Raw genomic sequence first — 17,329 nt, forward strand, 5'->3', positions numbered from 1 at the left:
TCCCACACTGTTCATCCAATATAAAACCATTTTGAAAGCAGGTACAAAAAAAGGTGCCATGCCTCTCCTCCCTACAGTTAACAGTGACATATACAGTGGTAGAATTTAGGTTTGAAATATCAAATTTCAGTAAACTGTTGTAAGCAAACTGATTTATCTTCAAAACAAATAGGAATAAATATACGGATTTATAAAGCAATAGAATATTATGCCCTAAGAGACAATCATTTGTGTTCTCTCAGCAAAGAAAAAAAATCTGTATAGCGCTGTAAAAATTAGGGAGAATAAAGGAGATTATGCTGGCTGCCTGTCTAATCATAGAGTCACAGAATGTTTTGTGTTGGAATGGACCTTAAAGATAACCCAGTTCCAATCCCAGTTCTGTGGCAGGGCTGCCACCCAGCAGCTCAGGGTGTCTAGGGCCCCATTCAACCTGGCCTTGAATGCCTCCAGAGATGGGGCACCCACAGCTTATCTGGGCAGCTGTGTCAGGGCCTCACCACCTTCTGAGTAAAACATTTTCTCCTAATATCTAATCAAAATCTTCCCTCTTTTTGTTTGAAACCCATTCTCCCTTGTCCTATTACTATCAGACCATATGTAATGTCAGTCTCCCTTGCGTTTATAAATTACTCCCAAGTACTGGAAGGCCACAATGAGGTCTCCCTGGAGCCTTCTCTTCTGTAAACTAAACAGGCCCAATTTCCTCAGTCTTTTTTCTAAGAGAGATGCTCCAGCTATCTGATCATCTTTGTGGTCCTTCCCTGGACCCACTTTAACAGCTCTGCATCTTTCCTGTGCTTGGGACCCTACGCCTGGAAGCCATACTCCGGATGGGGCCTCACAAGGGCAGAGTACAGTGAGGCAATCACCTCCCTCCTGGCCACCCTTCTGATACAGCCTTCCAGGATACAAGCACAAGCTGCTGGCTTGTGTCCAGTTTTTTGTCCATCAAGACCCTCAAGATCTTCTCTGCAGGGCTGATCTCAACGAGTTCTTCTCCCAGTTTGTATGTATGTATGGGATTATCTTGACCCAAGTGGAACAACTTGCAATTGGCCTTGCTGAATCTCATCAGGTTCTTGTGGGACCATTTTTCAAGCCTGTCCTGGTCCCTTTTGGCATCCTTTCAATTTGCAGTATCAACTGCACCACTCATCTTGGTGTCATCAGCAAACTTGTTGAGGGTGCACTCAATCACATTGTCTAGGTCACTGACAAAGGCGTTGAAGAGCATGGCTCCCAAGGCTGACCCCTGGGGGACAACACTCTGACCAGCCTCCACCTGGGCATAGAGCCATTGACCATAACTTTCTGGCTCTGAGCATCCAATCAATTCTTTGTTGGGCTATTGGATGCATTGCCTTCTTGGAGGAGCCCTCCCTAATTCCTGTGGGACAAATATAAGGTTTTCTCTCGCTGCTTCCTGAAGTGACAGTGTTCCCTGGCTCTTCTCTGTCACTCAAAAGTACATCCTATTTCTCCATCAAATCTACTTTAAAGCCCTGGTGATCACTAAGCCAGCTTTCTGCCCAGTATATTCTTGCTTCTCATGGTCAGTTGCATCCTGTCTGATGTCCACATGTCCAGTCTCTTGTAGCTGTATCCAAGATCACAGTACTTGAATCCCTTTGTGTGACACTATCCATACAGACACTCATCCAATTCGTCTGCTTTACTCCTCCTGCCCAGTTCTCAAAACTCAAACTGGGAGGACAGAGAAGAATACTACCTGTGCTCCTGATTCCTTCAACATCTTCCCAGGGGATATAAATTCATTTTTAATATTTTGTAATTTCCTAGTTGCCTCCTGTGACCCAGCCTTAAAGAGCAGGAGTGAATAGTAGTCCTCCAGCTTATCATACCTGGTAGTCTCTTCCTGATACCCAAATGTGGGCACTCAGCAGGCAGCAAACCTCTAGATAGATTATCTGGGCAGCAAAGGGGAGCCTCAGTGCCTCTCAGCATGGAGTCCCAAATTACTAAGACTAATGTACAAGACAAAATGATTCTGAAGAGTATTTATAGTCTTAGAAGAAATGTTTGCTCTTGAAATTCTAAATGCAATTTCTAAATGATTTCTGTTAGTGTCTTTACTTGTTTCTTCTATACTGGGGAGCTGTATTTGTGCTTTTCCTAGAAGTGCATTATCTTATAGCATCCAGAATTTGTGCACGGTGTTTATCACAGAAAATCCACAGATATATAATGGTTAGGCTAACTAATGACATATTTTCATCAGAGAATCTTCCCTGCTTTGTGCCTTTTTAATTATTCTGATTATCACTATTTCCATCGCCACTGTATGTCCATATCACTGCTCATGAATACACACTTGACATAAAACATTACACTATCATCATTACTATTCTTCCTACCTTTAAAAGATTGTATCTTTCCATATCATCATCTACACAGATGGTGTTTTCCAGCAGTACTGATAATGTAAATATCACTAAACTATCACTGTGTGTAGAGCGGAGTGAATAAAGTAAAAGATCATATTTTACTGGAGAACATACGAAGTAAAAGTTTTGCTTTAATGCCAGAAAATTCTCTCCTGCAGTCTGACATGACTGGGTCTGAAGTGCAGCTTTGGAGGCTTGTGCTAAGGCCTTCCACATGAGGGTGAACTTCACTCACAGAGGGGAAAAACCATGGAGAAAATTACAAATAATTAAAAAATATACAAATCTGAAACTAATGCAACCTACTTGCCAATATTTTAGGAAAAGGAAAGAAGGGAAAACCCGATTAGTACACTGTTCACTTTGAGTTACTCCTCAGCTCTGATTATACATAGACACCTGTACAAATCACAAGGTATTTTACAGGCAATACTTTTTCTGTGAAAAACTGGATTTCAGATATGATGCAGAAGGGAGGTAAGTATAACTAGACCTGTTGCTGGCTGGTTCATACTTTACATCTCTGCCAGAATCTTTAGGAATATCTGAGTATTCCAATTGATGAAGGCTCCTAAAGTATTAATAATATTCTCTCATCATTTTCCTTTCTACTAGAGAATTCTGCTAGCTAGATATATTTTGTGTAGGAGTGGAGAAATGCCTAGAAAAAACAATGACCTCTCCAGCATGCTATGTGGAAGCTTATGCTTTTATAGCTGTTGGTATGTTGCCCTGGGTATATCTGATTACCCAATGCCTGAAACAGCTACTGGTTTCCTCAGAAACCAGGCCTGGGATTCAATGATGATAGCTTTCAGACCCAAAGATCCAGGAAAAACAGTCCCTGGACCAGAGATCTTCACTATTTCTGAAAGGGCAAAGATATTGCTCCTGCTGGAAATTCTTGTCAATTGGAACATTTTTCTCTTTCCAGTGATCATATCTAAAAAAAGACTACCTTTTCTCTGTTTTAGTAGGTGCAAGTTTGATTTGGCCACTTTCTCCAAGATTGTAAACTGATTTTCTGTCTCTGCCATTTGACTCTGAAAACAGTCAACACTGCCAGAGCCTTGAGGCTCAGAAGTTTTAAGGGTAAATTTTGTACAATATGAGAGTCCAAGTCTGTTTTTTTTTTTTTTTTCTGCCTCACAGCTCTGCCACCTTGACTGCCTTCCAGTTCTGGTCATGTTTTTGTAATGCCCTGCGTTTTTTATCTCAAATTTGTCAGAAATTTCCTTCGGGGGAATTTACAGTAATTCTAGGGACATTTTTGTAGCTGAGCCTGCATAAAATTCATTCTTTAATCACCTCAGACAAGCTTTATATAAGATGCTGACCAGTGCTCAAATGGGAAAAGGCAGGCCCTATGCTGCTACAAGAGCAGATTTGTTCCAAGATCTGCAATATGGGTAAGAAAGGAGATGACGTCTCCTACACCTCCCTCAAGCTGAAAAACTCCTTCCAAATCAAGCTGATGCTTTGGAAGTGCATTTCTGCAAGAAGAAGTAACTGTTTAATGGACACCACTGTGGAGAGAAGACAGAAAGAAAAGTAAAAATAGGAGAGATTAAAGTCTGGAAAAGTCTGGCTTCTTTGTAGAGCTGCTGCTTCATGCCAATCTTCTCTGAAGGAAAAAGGCTGGCAACACCTTTTGCCTATAGGTGCTTGTGTTGACACTTAGACCATGGTTGAGTCTCCTGGAGCTGGTATGGACTCCTCATTCAAATACTGTTTTGACTTACAGTAGTATTTCAGGCTCTGCCACCCACAAAACACCAGAAAACATCACAAGGCTATCTGCTCTTTTGTTTTCACTTGGTCTTTTGCATGGAAATTCAGAGCACAAACTCAATGTTATCCTCCCAGATTTTGGTTAATCAGCATGGTATCAAGTGTCTTCAGTCCCCTATAACCGACTTTTGACCAATCCAATTCAAATCAGGAACATCTAATCTGTTCAGTCCTCCCTATCCTGCCTTGGTTGACAGAAGATGAGGACCATTTGCCTAGCACTCCCACTACCCAATTAATGGTAGAAAAAGTGAAAAAAGCACCATGTTAGTGACTTGAAATTACACACGTTCTGTAGCCCTCATACATTCTGAAAGAATCACAAATGTACCTTGTGATTTTAAATATTCTTAATAGCCGAACACATCTCAACACAGAAATGCCCAGTGGTGACATGATCTTCGTCTCAACCAGAATAGTTTCCAGGATTCCTCCACACACAATGAAACAGTCAAAGCGGTTGAAGAGGGACACAAAATAGGCCTGGAGACCAAGGCTGTACATCTTCAGCAGCATCTCTGCCGTGAAAAGAGCTAGCAGCACCTTATTGGCAGTGTCTCATGAAAAACAAACAGAAACAGATTAAGGAAACTTAATCAAAAGATCATAACATTAATTATTGACCCTCGCTTGTAAGAACCCCCTTCCGGGATCAGTCTGAAAGAGTAACGTTATCCAAGCTTGTTTGAAAGAGTAGACTTTAAAGGTGTGGGCATGTCATCCACAGAAATGTTTTACAAGGATGCTTACAGCAATTCTTATGCATTGCAGATACAGCTGTGATGTATTATACAACCACACAACCTCCGCGGCAGGGATATGCCTTCCTGTGCTCAATCTCCCATCACACTTGTCATCTGCAGATGGGAGTAGGAATAGAAGAGCTGCTGTGCTACCTGCTGTTGCTTAATTAAGCCTTTCAGCTGCTCTCACGTCCAGTGAGGATTCAACTGTTCTGAAGAATGAAGAATTTAAAAACTCATTCTTTGCCACTTTGCTGGTAGTTAGAATTTATCATAAATGCAGTTTCACAGAATCACAGAATCACAGAATGGCCAGGGTTGGAAGAGACCTCAAGGATCACGAATCTCCAACCCCCCTGCCACATGCATGGCCACCAACCTCCCCATTTGATACCAGACCAGGCTGCCCAGGGCCCCATCCAACCTGGCCTTGAACACCTCCAGAGATGGGGCATCCACAACCTCTCTGGGCAGCCTGTTCCAGCACCTCACCACTCTCTCTGTAAAGAACTTCCCCCTGATGTCCAACCTAAATCTCCCCTCCCTCAACTTAAACAATTTCCCCTTGTCCTGCTGTTATCAACCCTTTCAAAGAGTTGATTCCCCTCCTTTTTGTAGGCTCCCTTCAGGTACTGAAAGGCTGCAATGAGGTCACCCTGCAGCCTTCTTTTCTCCAGGCTGAACAAGCCCAGCTCCCTCAGCCTGTCTTCATAGGGGAGGTGTTCCAGTCCCCTGATGATCTTTGTGGCCCTCCTACTTTTCCAGGGGAAGACCCTGGAAAACTTATAGATTCCAGAAGCCATCCATAAATTAGAAATCTGATGGCTGCAGATATTCATTTAGCATAAGCTCCTGATTTCACTTACACCCAGTGGAACATCACTTTGGCTAAAAATGAAGGATTCATATCTTCCCCGAAACCTCTCCTTATGTGGGTTGATGTTTTGTTGTGTTGTTTAAGATCCTCCTCAGAAAGGGGACTACTTGCAGCTGCACATGTTCCTTTTACACTCTGTAGCCTAATAGCCTAACACACCAGCTTCTCCCACAGCCCTCTTTCTTAACACTGAACAAAACAAACAGAACCATCACTCTCTCCTCACCTTGAACCTCAGTGAGCCAGTCTGGCTGGTTGTAGTGTTCAGAAGCAATGGTAAGGGTGTTGAGAAACACAAGGAAGATCACCAACCAGTAGAAAACATTGGACTTGACAGCAGCACGGCACTTTCGTCTGCAGAATCGATTCCATCGGCGCCAATAGCGACTTGAAAAATTAGAAAAGGAAAAGTGCTTTTTAGACAGAGATCTTTAGGCTACTGCAAATCTCTGTGAGAGAGACTCTGGTCTTGATTCATTGCTTGAAAATGGTAGGGAATAACTTTAAAGTTCACCCTGAGAAACATGCTCTTACTCTCATCTGAGTCGACAGCTGTGATCATCGTTTCTTTAGCTCTAGGAATGAAGTTAGTCCCAAACCAATTTGCAACATTTAAGGGTGAATAAACCTTTTCAAGCAATATCTTAATCTGATTAAGACATCTATCACAGCTACCCTAAGATGTCTTTCAGTCCAATTCCCACAAAAATCATTATTCTTCCTCTGTATAATGCCTGTGGCCTGAAATCGAACTTGGCCCAGCCTTGGGATAGTCAACGAAAAGATTTCCACTGTGTACAATGGGAGGTGTACAATTGGAGAGTGAGATAAAATATAATACTCATAGAAGGTATCCAGCAGTTGGCAATGATCAGAAACTAGCGTAATCCCAGAGCTAACTCTGAACAGAAAGATTTAGGGGACCTCAGTACCTTACCTTCTTGCCTGGAGCTAAGGATACCATTTGTTAATCAACAGATCTTTTAAAGTTTGCCTTCCAAGAAGACGTTCTCTTGTGTCACTGATTTCTGAGGGTAATTACTAACCACAGAAGATATTTAAAGCTAATTACACACCTCCTACTCGTCAGAATTTAACTTGCATAGCAACCAGTCTCCAGGCAACACTTGCCACTGTATAATAAAACTAATAGTTTTATATAGATATTATATGCATTATACACACAGGTGTCCGTTGTGCTCTTCGGATGCACACATAAACATTACAGGACAGAGGGGGAGAGAAAATCTCTTGGTTAGTCTTTTCTTACATATAATTTCCAGTGATAAACTGTGGCCATGCTTGAGGTCAGGGCTCAGTATATAGATAAAATAAAGCCAGGCAATGTGCACACTGCACACCGGCTGAGAATTTTGCAACAGCATTTCAACAGGCAATAAAATCCAGGCTGTTTTAGCTTTGTAATTAGCTTTGCATCTAGTCTTGGTAGCTCAAGCATTTAATCAGGGCTGCATGTTTAGCAAGTGGACTGTGGACAGGAAATGATCTTTCAATTTTCAAAATGGTCACAACACTGATGTGTTTACATTCTCCTTAAACCATCAGCAGTCTTACACGGTTTTGTATGTATTTTGCACTAATGGAGAAGGAACATCACCATGTGGTGATACAAATGTTTTCTTGTGCTTACACTTGACATAATTAAATCCATGGACTGTATGAATGTGATCAAGTATGCAACACTCTGCAGAGGGATGTGTACTGGCAATATATACACATGCAGATTCCTGAATCTACATTACTGTCCCTTATTTAAGTAACATTTTAATCCTTGTCTCAGTTCCTGTGAAAGCTAATTTACTTTTCTATAAAATTGACATTGAATTCAGAGTTCAATGGAGGCTGCTGGACTCCTGCAGAAGAGGCAGAAATGGAATGGGATGTCAACAGTGAAGTTACATGGATTTGGTCAGCTTTTACAGAGAAAACCCACAGATGATCACCAGCAGATTGATGTACATTGCTAAGAGCTTTAAGTCAACAGAAAGGGAAGTATCACCAGAAAAGCTTCACATGTCTCACAGTAAAAGAGAGCAATTCACAAATAATCTCAATATCAAACTTTGTCAGTTGAGAGACTTACAGTCAAGCAGCACAGAGTAATGGAACCCAGTGTAGGAAACAGAACCTTGAGCTGACAGGGTTGATGTTATGGGCACAATGTAATTATGTGGTAGAACTTTTTTTCCTTCTGCTTTAATTTTTTATGGTTCAAGATGCAGAGGTAGCAATCAGATACGTATTTTTCAGTGAAATATTCTCAGTAGTCCCTGTGCCTTATATCAGTATAAAATTTAGAAAAAGTATATTATTATTTAGTAGACGATTGACTAAAATCTACCAAATGTGGCAGCATGCCCTAGAATCAAAACTGTACCCCACAGATGCAGGAATAAGCCATTCCACAAGGTAAGGAACAAAATCAGTGCAAAGGAGGAAAACAAAAGTTACTTACCTAAATTTAGATTTGGAGATCCGATGCCTGAAAGATAAGAATTGCCATTAAAGTCTCTGAAGTTTTTCCATACCTCCTAAGGCTTTTATGAGAACAGCAACAGAAAGAAACAAGCTCAATTAATTTTTTGCATGTATACTCTTTTCCTTTGGAATCCCCAATAGGCTCTGGACAGGATTAGGATTCCCCGATATCCAAACCTGTTTTTTGGTGGGAGTTACGAAGCAGAAGTCATGCTGTGATAGGAGTCTACCACCTACTAAGATCAGCAAATAGCCTTTTTCTTGGGTAAAAGTATGGCCTAAAGCTAGGGTTACTATACATCTGCTACTAAGTTTATTTTTTGAGTATGACTCTTTTTCTTTTAGTCACTAGTTGTTTATATACCTGTATTAAAATATACATGACATATACACACAGACATATTGCATTCATATATCACCTGTCACTTCAAGGTGTATAAGCACATTATGAAATCAAGGAGAAAATAATGTTTTCTTTTTCTCCTAGCAATTGAGGGAAAAGCAGTATACAGTGATTGTTTTCATACTTAGATAATAACATTCGTATTTATTTGTCTTTGTTATCTGTGTAAAGCAATCTGAATTTAAATGGGCTGAACAATCAGAAATTCTGTCGCTGTCAATGAAATTCTGGTTATTAAGCTCTCCTGAAAGTTGAGCGATGCTCAAACTATATACATGTCTGACTATCTAAATCCATGCACTCAGGATCATTCTCTTCAATAGTGCCATTAGCTTTATACAAGAAGTTACAGGCAAAGCTAGAGACAAACCCTAGTTATATAGATGCTATCTTGCCCTTCTTGCCCCTTGTCCTGTAAGTCCCAGAAACTCTTAAACTGTCTTGTGGTATGTACAACACTAGTACAGGCAGAGAGAGAACAAAAGTATGTGGATACAATGACATTCACCAGAGATGACTTAGGGAGCTTCAAAATCCACTACCAACAACAAAAGAAATGAAGATTTGGAGAGTGACTGTGAATAAGACTTTCCTGCTGAATGGAAGTATTTCTTAAGGTTCCCGCTATGATAGGAAAGTGATTCATTGTTGACAACAGTCAGCAATGGTCTCCCTGCACTGGCTTAAAAATGGAGCTGTGTTAGCAGACACAGGGGAAAGCAATTCTTAAAGCATCCAACGCTACCTCCCGTAGTAATCTTGAACCTGTTTGAGGACATTGGTCACTGACAAAAAATGATGGGTCAGTTTCTTTATGTGTAAGAGATTTTAGTGATAGAAGCATTTCACCAGCAGATGGTCCAAGTCAAAATAAATAAAAATAAAAGCTTTTGCACTGAATACATCCTTCTTGCTATGTCACAGGCAGCTTGTCTAGGCCACATACTAGGCAGCAGCGTGGTTTCAGACACATGCAAGAATTATTTTGATAAAGAAGAAATAACACACTGGCTGAACAGAATGCTAAACTATGCTGAGGAGACAATGGAACTGTAATAAGAATGGCTGGTGAAGTACCTACACAGCATATCCTTAATGTTAATGCTATCCCACCATCTTACTGAGAAGTCCTGCTTAAAGTGGCCTGCCTACTGTAATGGATCAGATTTACAGGCAACAGGAAGGATCAGACAAGGCCAGGAGAAAGAAAGAGAATAAAAATAGTGCAGTGTGAGACAAGGCTTGGTGCTGAAAAAAGAGAGGGAAGACTTTCACAGGAGAAAGCTTCAGGTGGGGTGGAAAGAGAGCAAGAAAGATGTAATGGGGTACTCGCCCAGTGGAAACTGAAAGACAGGGAGTATGAAGTCCTCTGATGACCTCTCCGATGATGGCTTTCCAGTGAGGGAGCTCTGTTGCATTTAAGGGACCTTTTATTTATTTAAGAAGAAGAGATGTGGCAGGTGTAGTGTTCATCACACATGTGATAATTACATCTTTGGAGCATTATGAGCAACAGCCAAGTGCATTCAGTGCTCCGACAGGTTAGCTGTTCCCCCCGCCCCACTGCCTTACTGTTATGGCAGAAGGCTTTATCGCAAGTGGGTGTGATATATATATAGAACAGGACAAGGGAGGAGGAAGAGATTTATATTTAGAGGCAGAATCCCAGAATGAAGTTGAGTTTTGGAAACACAAATTGTGCAATAACTGTTTTTTAAAATATTATGCCCTAATCTGAAACATATTTTTTACAATGACACCTGTGATCAAGAAGCCTTCGCCTTTCAGAATGAAGCGAATACACAGAATGCACTTATGGCATTTTTCAAGTCATCAAATGGCCTCTTTGTGACATTCCAAACTGGCACTTGCCAGGGGTTCAGAATGAATCAGATTCTGTGGTATAGGTTTAAAGACAGATCTGTTGTACTCCTCATACTCTAGATGTTTTATGTCTTTGAAAGAAAGAAATCTTCCTCAGGTGGAGCTCTGATATGTCTTGAGAAATAGTTGTTGGTTACTTTTTTCCAAATATGATATTAGAGCTTATATGACAAATATTTCATATCACTACTGAGTGTTTTTGTCATAGGATCCATGTCACTCAGATTACATCTTAAAAAAGATGAAATTAGAAATCAGACCTTTATCATTTGAGTAGCTATGTTCAATTTTCTAAAACTCTTCTAAACCTTACCTGTTTAAGGTAAAGTTACCACATGCGGATAAAACAGTGAAACATTAAAATTTTATCAGCATAAGCTTGGGACAATGAGCACAATTCAGATATATCAGATTCAGAGATATCCCATATTCTGTGAGATAAAGCAGCACAGCAAAACCTTGGAAAGCATTCTTCCCTTTCTATCTTCCTGCTGATGGAAGGGCATTTCTTTGTTCGAGTAGGGATGTTGGAATCTCTGAAGAATAGATGCACACCCTATTCATTCCTACACATTCCTAGGACAAGAGTATACAGTGACATAACATTTTCATTTCCTAATTACCTCTCAGTAGAATGAAGTCTTAGGGATAAGTTCTACCCTCAGCTACATCTCTGCAATTTGTCCTGAAGCAATGGACCTCCAGCTTGCTATCTTCACTACAGTACAATTAATACTGCAGTATTATACAGTAATACACAATGATCATTTCTCATTTCTGTCCCTTTATTAAAAGCTTCAAGCAAAACACTCTGGCCCCAGAGAACTTGAACTATGAAGCAGATTGAAATCAAGCACTGAAGAGCATGCTGATCCAAAGGAGTGATGCTGGGTTTAAGACAGAGGTGGCTGTTTGCTAGCAGCAATAAGAATCTAAAGAATATCCTTAAGGAAACCGGATCTATCTATTTTAAAGTTTAGGTGGTTTGCTATTTATTAGACCTTCTTGATCTGGGAAACAGACTGGAGAAACAGGCCAGCACTTAAAAGTGAGTGAATAGCCCTGCTCTCCCTTTGGCAAGTCACAGGTAAGGCCTGTCACAAAATGTGAAGCAGGAAGATAATGCCTCCTCCACAAGGGCATGCTGCTGTCCTGAGACACGTACCTAGAACTGACGGTGAATAACAAGAATGCCATGCTTATAAATAAACTGCAGAGCAGTAGTGAATGCTGATATGAAAGGGTTGCTGCCATGTGTTTTCCTTCTAAAGTCAGCAGAGGTTTCAGAGCTTTTGGCAAACTCTTCTTTCCGCAGCTCCTGATGTGATTGAGAATTTGGTCCTCAAAGGAATCTATCTTCTCATTAGGTCAAAACCAATGGCAACTGTACTGAACCCGAAAGCAAAATGACCCTTTCTGCTTTACCACTGGCTGCTATGCTGATTATTGCAAGAGTTGCATAAGGAGCTGTTGTACAGACAGAAAAGCACCAAAAGAAAATCACCAGTGGTTTGGCTGCCAAGGAAAGCTTCCATTGTCTATATTATTTTAAGGACATTGCATTTTCTGAAAAGCCAGTGTAGATTGTTCATTTTATTCTATCCTCTTTTACTTTTTTAACCCTCTTCAGTGGAAAAGCAATTGCACTGTCCCCCAAATATATGGAAATCCCATCCAAGGTGAAAGTGCCAAGTGGCTTATTATTTCAGGGAAAGCAGATCATTTTAAGTTCTCTTCCTCTTTGAGCTCAAGTGCTTCAGTTTTCTACCACAGCTCCGTGAAACTTAAGTTTCCACAAAGGTCTCTTTTTAGCTAAGACATACTTATAAAAGCAAGTTCTATTGTGGCACTCCAGGTCTGCATGGTTGTATTAGAAAATTAGCATTCTGGTTGTATTGGGTTATATATGCTGCCATCCTGTGCAGAACAGATTACTGTTGATTATGAGCAACAGCCTGCCGGCAGGAATTTGAGGCCTGCTGAGCCTCAAAGAGGCTCAGGGAAATTATCACTACTAGGTATAAGGCTGTCCTGTAAAGAGAAACCCATTGCTCCTAGTTTCGGGTTTATCTCACTGATACTTGTAGAGAAAACACATTTCTTTGTACCTGGAGGCAACAGGTCATTAAAGTTGTGACACGCCAGAATTAAGATAAGTAAGTTCCACTTCCTGACCTTGAGGATAAAAGCTGTTGTGTTTCTACTTCAGGACAGATGTCAGTGCAGTACAAGGCAATGTCATGACAGAGATGACATGCTGTGGAATTTGTGGGACATTTTTCAGTGCTCCATGGAACCCCACAAGACCTTTTTTTAAAAAAAAATTTGGACACATGTTAAAGATAGCATTATTTTAGGAAGGAAAATACTCCTTTCCACAGCTCGCCTGATGGCAGCGGAATTACTAAGGATGAATACGAACAAAGTTTGTGTTTGCTTGTTTGTTTTAGTTTTAAGAAGCTGGATTTACACACTAAGCAAAAAGATTAGATACTACATTCCTCCTGAAACTCCTGCTGGTTTAAATCTGGCACTGCTCCAGACAGCACAGATGATAGTATGGATACTATAGGAAGAAAAGCTCCTTTGAAACAATCAGTAGGAGACAGCGTGTGTTTGAGAGGTAGTCTCCTGATCTCATGTAGCATATGTCTCTGTGGAGCTGAGAAAGGCTGTCAGGGAAGATCTCCTTTTCCAAAAGGCATGCTTGAGACTGGCTTCTCAAGCAGATCTTTCTGTCATTCACAGATGATGCCTTTCAAAGCTCTGCAGCTTTTTATAAGAACAAAAAGAACAGCCAGTAATACGGAGTTATCTTTAATAAAAAGACATTCTCCTTCAGTCTCCTAGGTACGTTTTCTTTTTATCACATGGATATTCAGATGGCAAGGTCAGCCTGTAACCATGGTGGTGGTGTTGCTGAGGTGATTAAATGCCCTAACAGCTTGATGCCACTAAATAAATAAACATATTACCTCTACCTCGAAATCTCCCTGATGCTTCAGTCATGTCTAGCTGCAGCTTGCCCAGTGCAATTTCTGACCCCCAGGAAGAACGTGTTTATAGCAAGACAGTGGGGACTTCTGGCTATTGGGTGACTTTAGTAGGCTGGTCAAAATCAAAAGCCATCTGAAACTCAACACATGAAACTCAAAGCTGAACAGAAAACTTCTCTAGCCATTTCAGTTCTAAAAGACAAACTTCAGAATGCAGAGGAGTGCTCAAGAGTCTAGGCTTAACCTTCAACTACAGTAAATCAGGATGTCATGATCATAATCATTAACACTTACTGAAAGTTCACTGGTACTATGTGAAGAACACATTTGAAAAACTCAACTTCCTAAAAGAACTACTTCTATCCTTGAACAGCACTGAGTTAATTATTGGATGCTCTGGCCAAATCCTAATGCTCTAAGTCATGTTCCACCAACGTTACTACTCAAATCAGTTCTGAAATCCCTGCTTACATTTCATATATTCCTGATGGAATCAGAGTTCAAGACAAATCAAAATTTACCCATAAAAGAGGAATTTGCAGCTCCACAAATTTATAAAACCAGGAAGCACTGACGAATTTGTATTTTGATCCACACTTTCAAATGCAAAGATACAGTCATTCATTTTCCTGGTCGAAGGCTCCCATTCATCTCTTGGAGATGAAAAGCAATCTCCCTGAGGCCTTGAGGATTTTGAACGTCCTTGGGTAGGGGGCGGTTAAAAAAATCCCCTTCTCAATAACAGATTTCAATTTCCCTACTATATGCCTACTATATGGAATGAGGCAAGGAAACCATTTTTCTCTCTCAATCTTATATGTACGGCTTTGGTGACACGTAGGCACAATTTTAAGATTTACAACATGGGAAGAAGAAACAAAGTTCCATTTTGTTGTCATCTTTCTTTGCTTTGTTAAAATGCATTGGATACAGCCATTCCTTCTCCTTACACTGTGGGCATAGTGTGCACTGTGTCAGACCATAGGACTGTCATTCTCCTGTGGATATATTGGATCATTTTCAGTAAACTACATTCTAAGTCATGTTTATGTTTAGAATTGGGTTAAACTTCAGTTCTCCTGGCAGCATTCCAATTTACAGACTTATGTTCTCCCTGCCAAAGTTCCCCATACTGTTTCAGCGCAAAACAAGTTATCTATCATACACCTCCTTATACACTCATGTCCTTTCTCCTTATGTTTTTAAACACCTGTCACATTTTACCCTGAAGGTAGCTAAACTCTAACACTGTGAAAAAAATTGCTACACATACAGTTCATGAAGTGTTTTAGGATCCTCTGGGATTAAGGACATTAAATGAATGCAAGCTGTAATATTAAAAATATATGCAACTTTATATTAACAGTTCCCATTGTTGTTGGCACTGTGTAGCACCAGGGGACCCATTGTGTTAAGAACCATAATTGCAGAAGAGAGATAGTTCTCCAAATCAGATCCAGCTGGAAGAAGTGGTCACATATCCAGATGCTGCTTGCTATTATGTGACAAGAGCACAGGCAGCTAAGTGAGGTGCTAAAGAGAGAGTTCTAACCGCCATACTGTTGTGAATAGACCTTGACTGGTTCCTTCTGAAAAGAGTTCATAATCTAAACCAGACTCAGCAGGTAGACAACAGCAAGCAGGCGAAGGAATGCCATCATACTTTCTTCTAGAGTTTGTAAGCCACTGGCTGACACTTCCAGGAAAGCAGACTGAATTTATAACATATTCCACACATCACGTCTTATAATGCAGATATCATTGCTTCCTTTTCAGTCTGTAGAGGAAAAGGCCAGGGGTGTTTGAGGGAGATACAATCAAGGTTTAGGAAATCGTGAAAGTGATAGATTAGCTGAATGCAGAACTGTTGATCATCGAATCTCACAGTATAAGGAGGAAAGGGCATTGACTGAAAGTAGCAGTATATCAGCTTAAAACAGATACACTAAACTACTTGTCTACACAGCAGGTAGCAAGCAGCTGAAACTTGCTGCCACAGGAGACTGTGAGGATAGGCAGCATTAGCAGTTTCAGATAAATCCATGGCTGACAGGTCCATAAAGGGCTTCTCAAGACAAAAATGAGAAGCATCTCCTCTAAGATCTCTAACACAAAATCATGAATTCAGGAGCAGAGAAGTGGAATAAAAGGCAGGAAAAGACCAGGCTTGCATGCTTCCCCTCCTGTTACTGTCAGGGTCTGAACACTGGACCACAGGCCTAACAAAACAGAATTCTTCTTTGGTAGTTATGATCAGCAGCTGATCAAACAGAAGGGCTCAAAGTATGTCCAAGGACAGGACAGAGCCTCAAAGTATTCCAGCACAATGCTTAGTCCAGTTTTTACAGAAATTAAAGAGGGTAAACATATTTCCAGGCAGCATAAGGTCCATTCTTATTTAAGTAATGCAAAAGGGAAGAAAGGACTCCTCTGGTCTATTCATGCTCACAGTGAAGCTAAAAAACATATCTTACAGTATAAACGTCTTCCATAAGTGCTATCTCACATGTTGTTGAGTCTGTCTACTTACTACAATGGTGTAATTTTGAGAAGGCTTTACCCCCTCCCAACTGCTGTGTTTTATTTTTCACTATGATGTGCTCAGCACTTTAAGGGTATAATTCAGGCTGCAGGATGGAAGCTATCATGTGTATTTCAATTACAAGGCACTGTAAAGTGCAGAGGAGCCATTAGAGAAATTAAAATATACTGGTCAATTCCACTGTTTGGTCTGCATATACTGAATTTGATTAACTATCACTAAAGACCAATTTTAAAATAAGAACACTTATCCATTAGTTCTTCTTTTAGCTACTATGCAAACCCAGCTCTGCTTATTGTGGGAATTCTGTGATTTATTTATATCTGTGTAATCCCAGAGGCTATCTACTAACATCCAGAATGAGTTTACATTGCAATTAAGATAAGAACTGGGATTAACAGCTCTCCTCCACCCTCTTTTCACCCGTAGTGTGGTTTCCTTCCCCTTAACGAGTTTAACATTTGCCTTGGCTTTAAACCACCAAGCTCAAGCCAGCACCTGCACACATATAACTGTGTATATGTACTCACGCTAGCCTAGCACCGCAGTTTTCTCCTTCAATATCTGTTCCAGGGACGTTGTCTGTGTTCACGGACTCGGTCTCACTGGTGGGCATGCTCACTGTAAGAGTCAAAGGGAAGAAAAAGAGAGGGTTGGCCATTAGAACCTGACACATCTATTAATGAATCACATCAGTCTTATTGAAAAGACCCTCCGCTGCAGCTCCAGAGGATCAAGCGCTTAGCTGAGCAAGTCTACTGCCTCCCTGCACAAACAAGGCTGGGCTGGTAGACTTTTGGAATACACACTGCTTACTCAAATGCTAAAGAAAGGGAAAGAATCAGCTGCTTGCTTTCCTTTTGAGTCAGTTCCTAGGAACTGTTATGAATGAGAATCACTAAAAATGAGGGAACCTGGCAAAACCAAGAAATAAGCATTTGCTTAATTCAATGAAAACTTATGAAGATGCCTCTTCACCTGCACCAGCACAACCGTTTTATTACCCTTTCCAGTCTCTTCTGGAGTGGAGTGCAGATAGCAAGTACCAGACTCAGAAGGAATCAGATAAAAGGTTTCAGTTAGCATGATAGCAAGTTCCACATAAATGATACTGATGGCCCATGTACTGTATACCACTGTTAATGGGTTTTAACCTTGCATTTAGAGCCTGAACTTACTGGGATAT

The 17,329-nt window shown here is 40.6% G+C and overlaps 1 protein-coding gene across 18 annotated transcripts in view; it reads right to left on the bottom strand.

Annotated features, from left to right (window-relative positions):
* CACNA1C (calcium voltage-gated channel subunit alpha1 C) overlaps positions 1 to 17,329 on the bottom strand; it is a 476,647-nt gene that overhangs the window by 104,678 nt on the left and 354,640 nt on the right. For all 18 annotated transcript variants that reach the window (XM_052667558.1, XM_052667542.1, XM_052667556.1 and 15 more), the window contains 4 exons: positions 16,674 to 16,764; positions 8,296 to 8,322; positions 6,046 to 6,206; positions 4,531 to 4,756 (listed from right to left, as the gene is read on the bottom strand). In XM_052667558.1, coding sequence (XP_052523518.1) covers positions 4,531 to 4,756; positions 6,046 to 6,206; positions 8,296 to 8,322; positions 16,674 to 16,764 — 505 coding nt within the window. The remainder of the gene's footprint in view (positions 1 to 4,530; positions 4,757 to 6,045; positions 6,207 to 8,295; positions 8,323 to 16,673; positions 16,765 to 17,329) is intronic.

This window comes from Tympanuchus pallidicinctus, unplaced genomic scaffold (genome assembly GCF_026119805.1).
Source record: "Tympanuchus pallidicinctus isolate F22 unplaced genomic scaffold, pur_lepc_1.0 scaffold8, whole genome shotgun sequence".
Taxonomy (NCBI): Eukaryota; Metazoa; Chordata; class Aves; order Galliformes; family Phasianidae; genus Tympanuchus; species Tympanuchus pallidicinctus.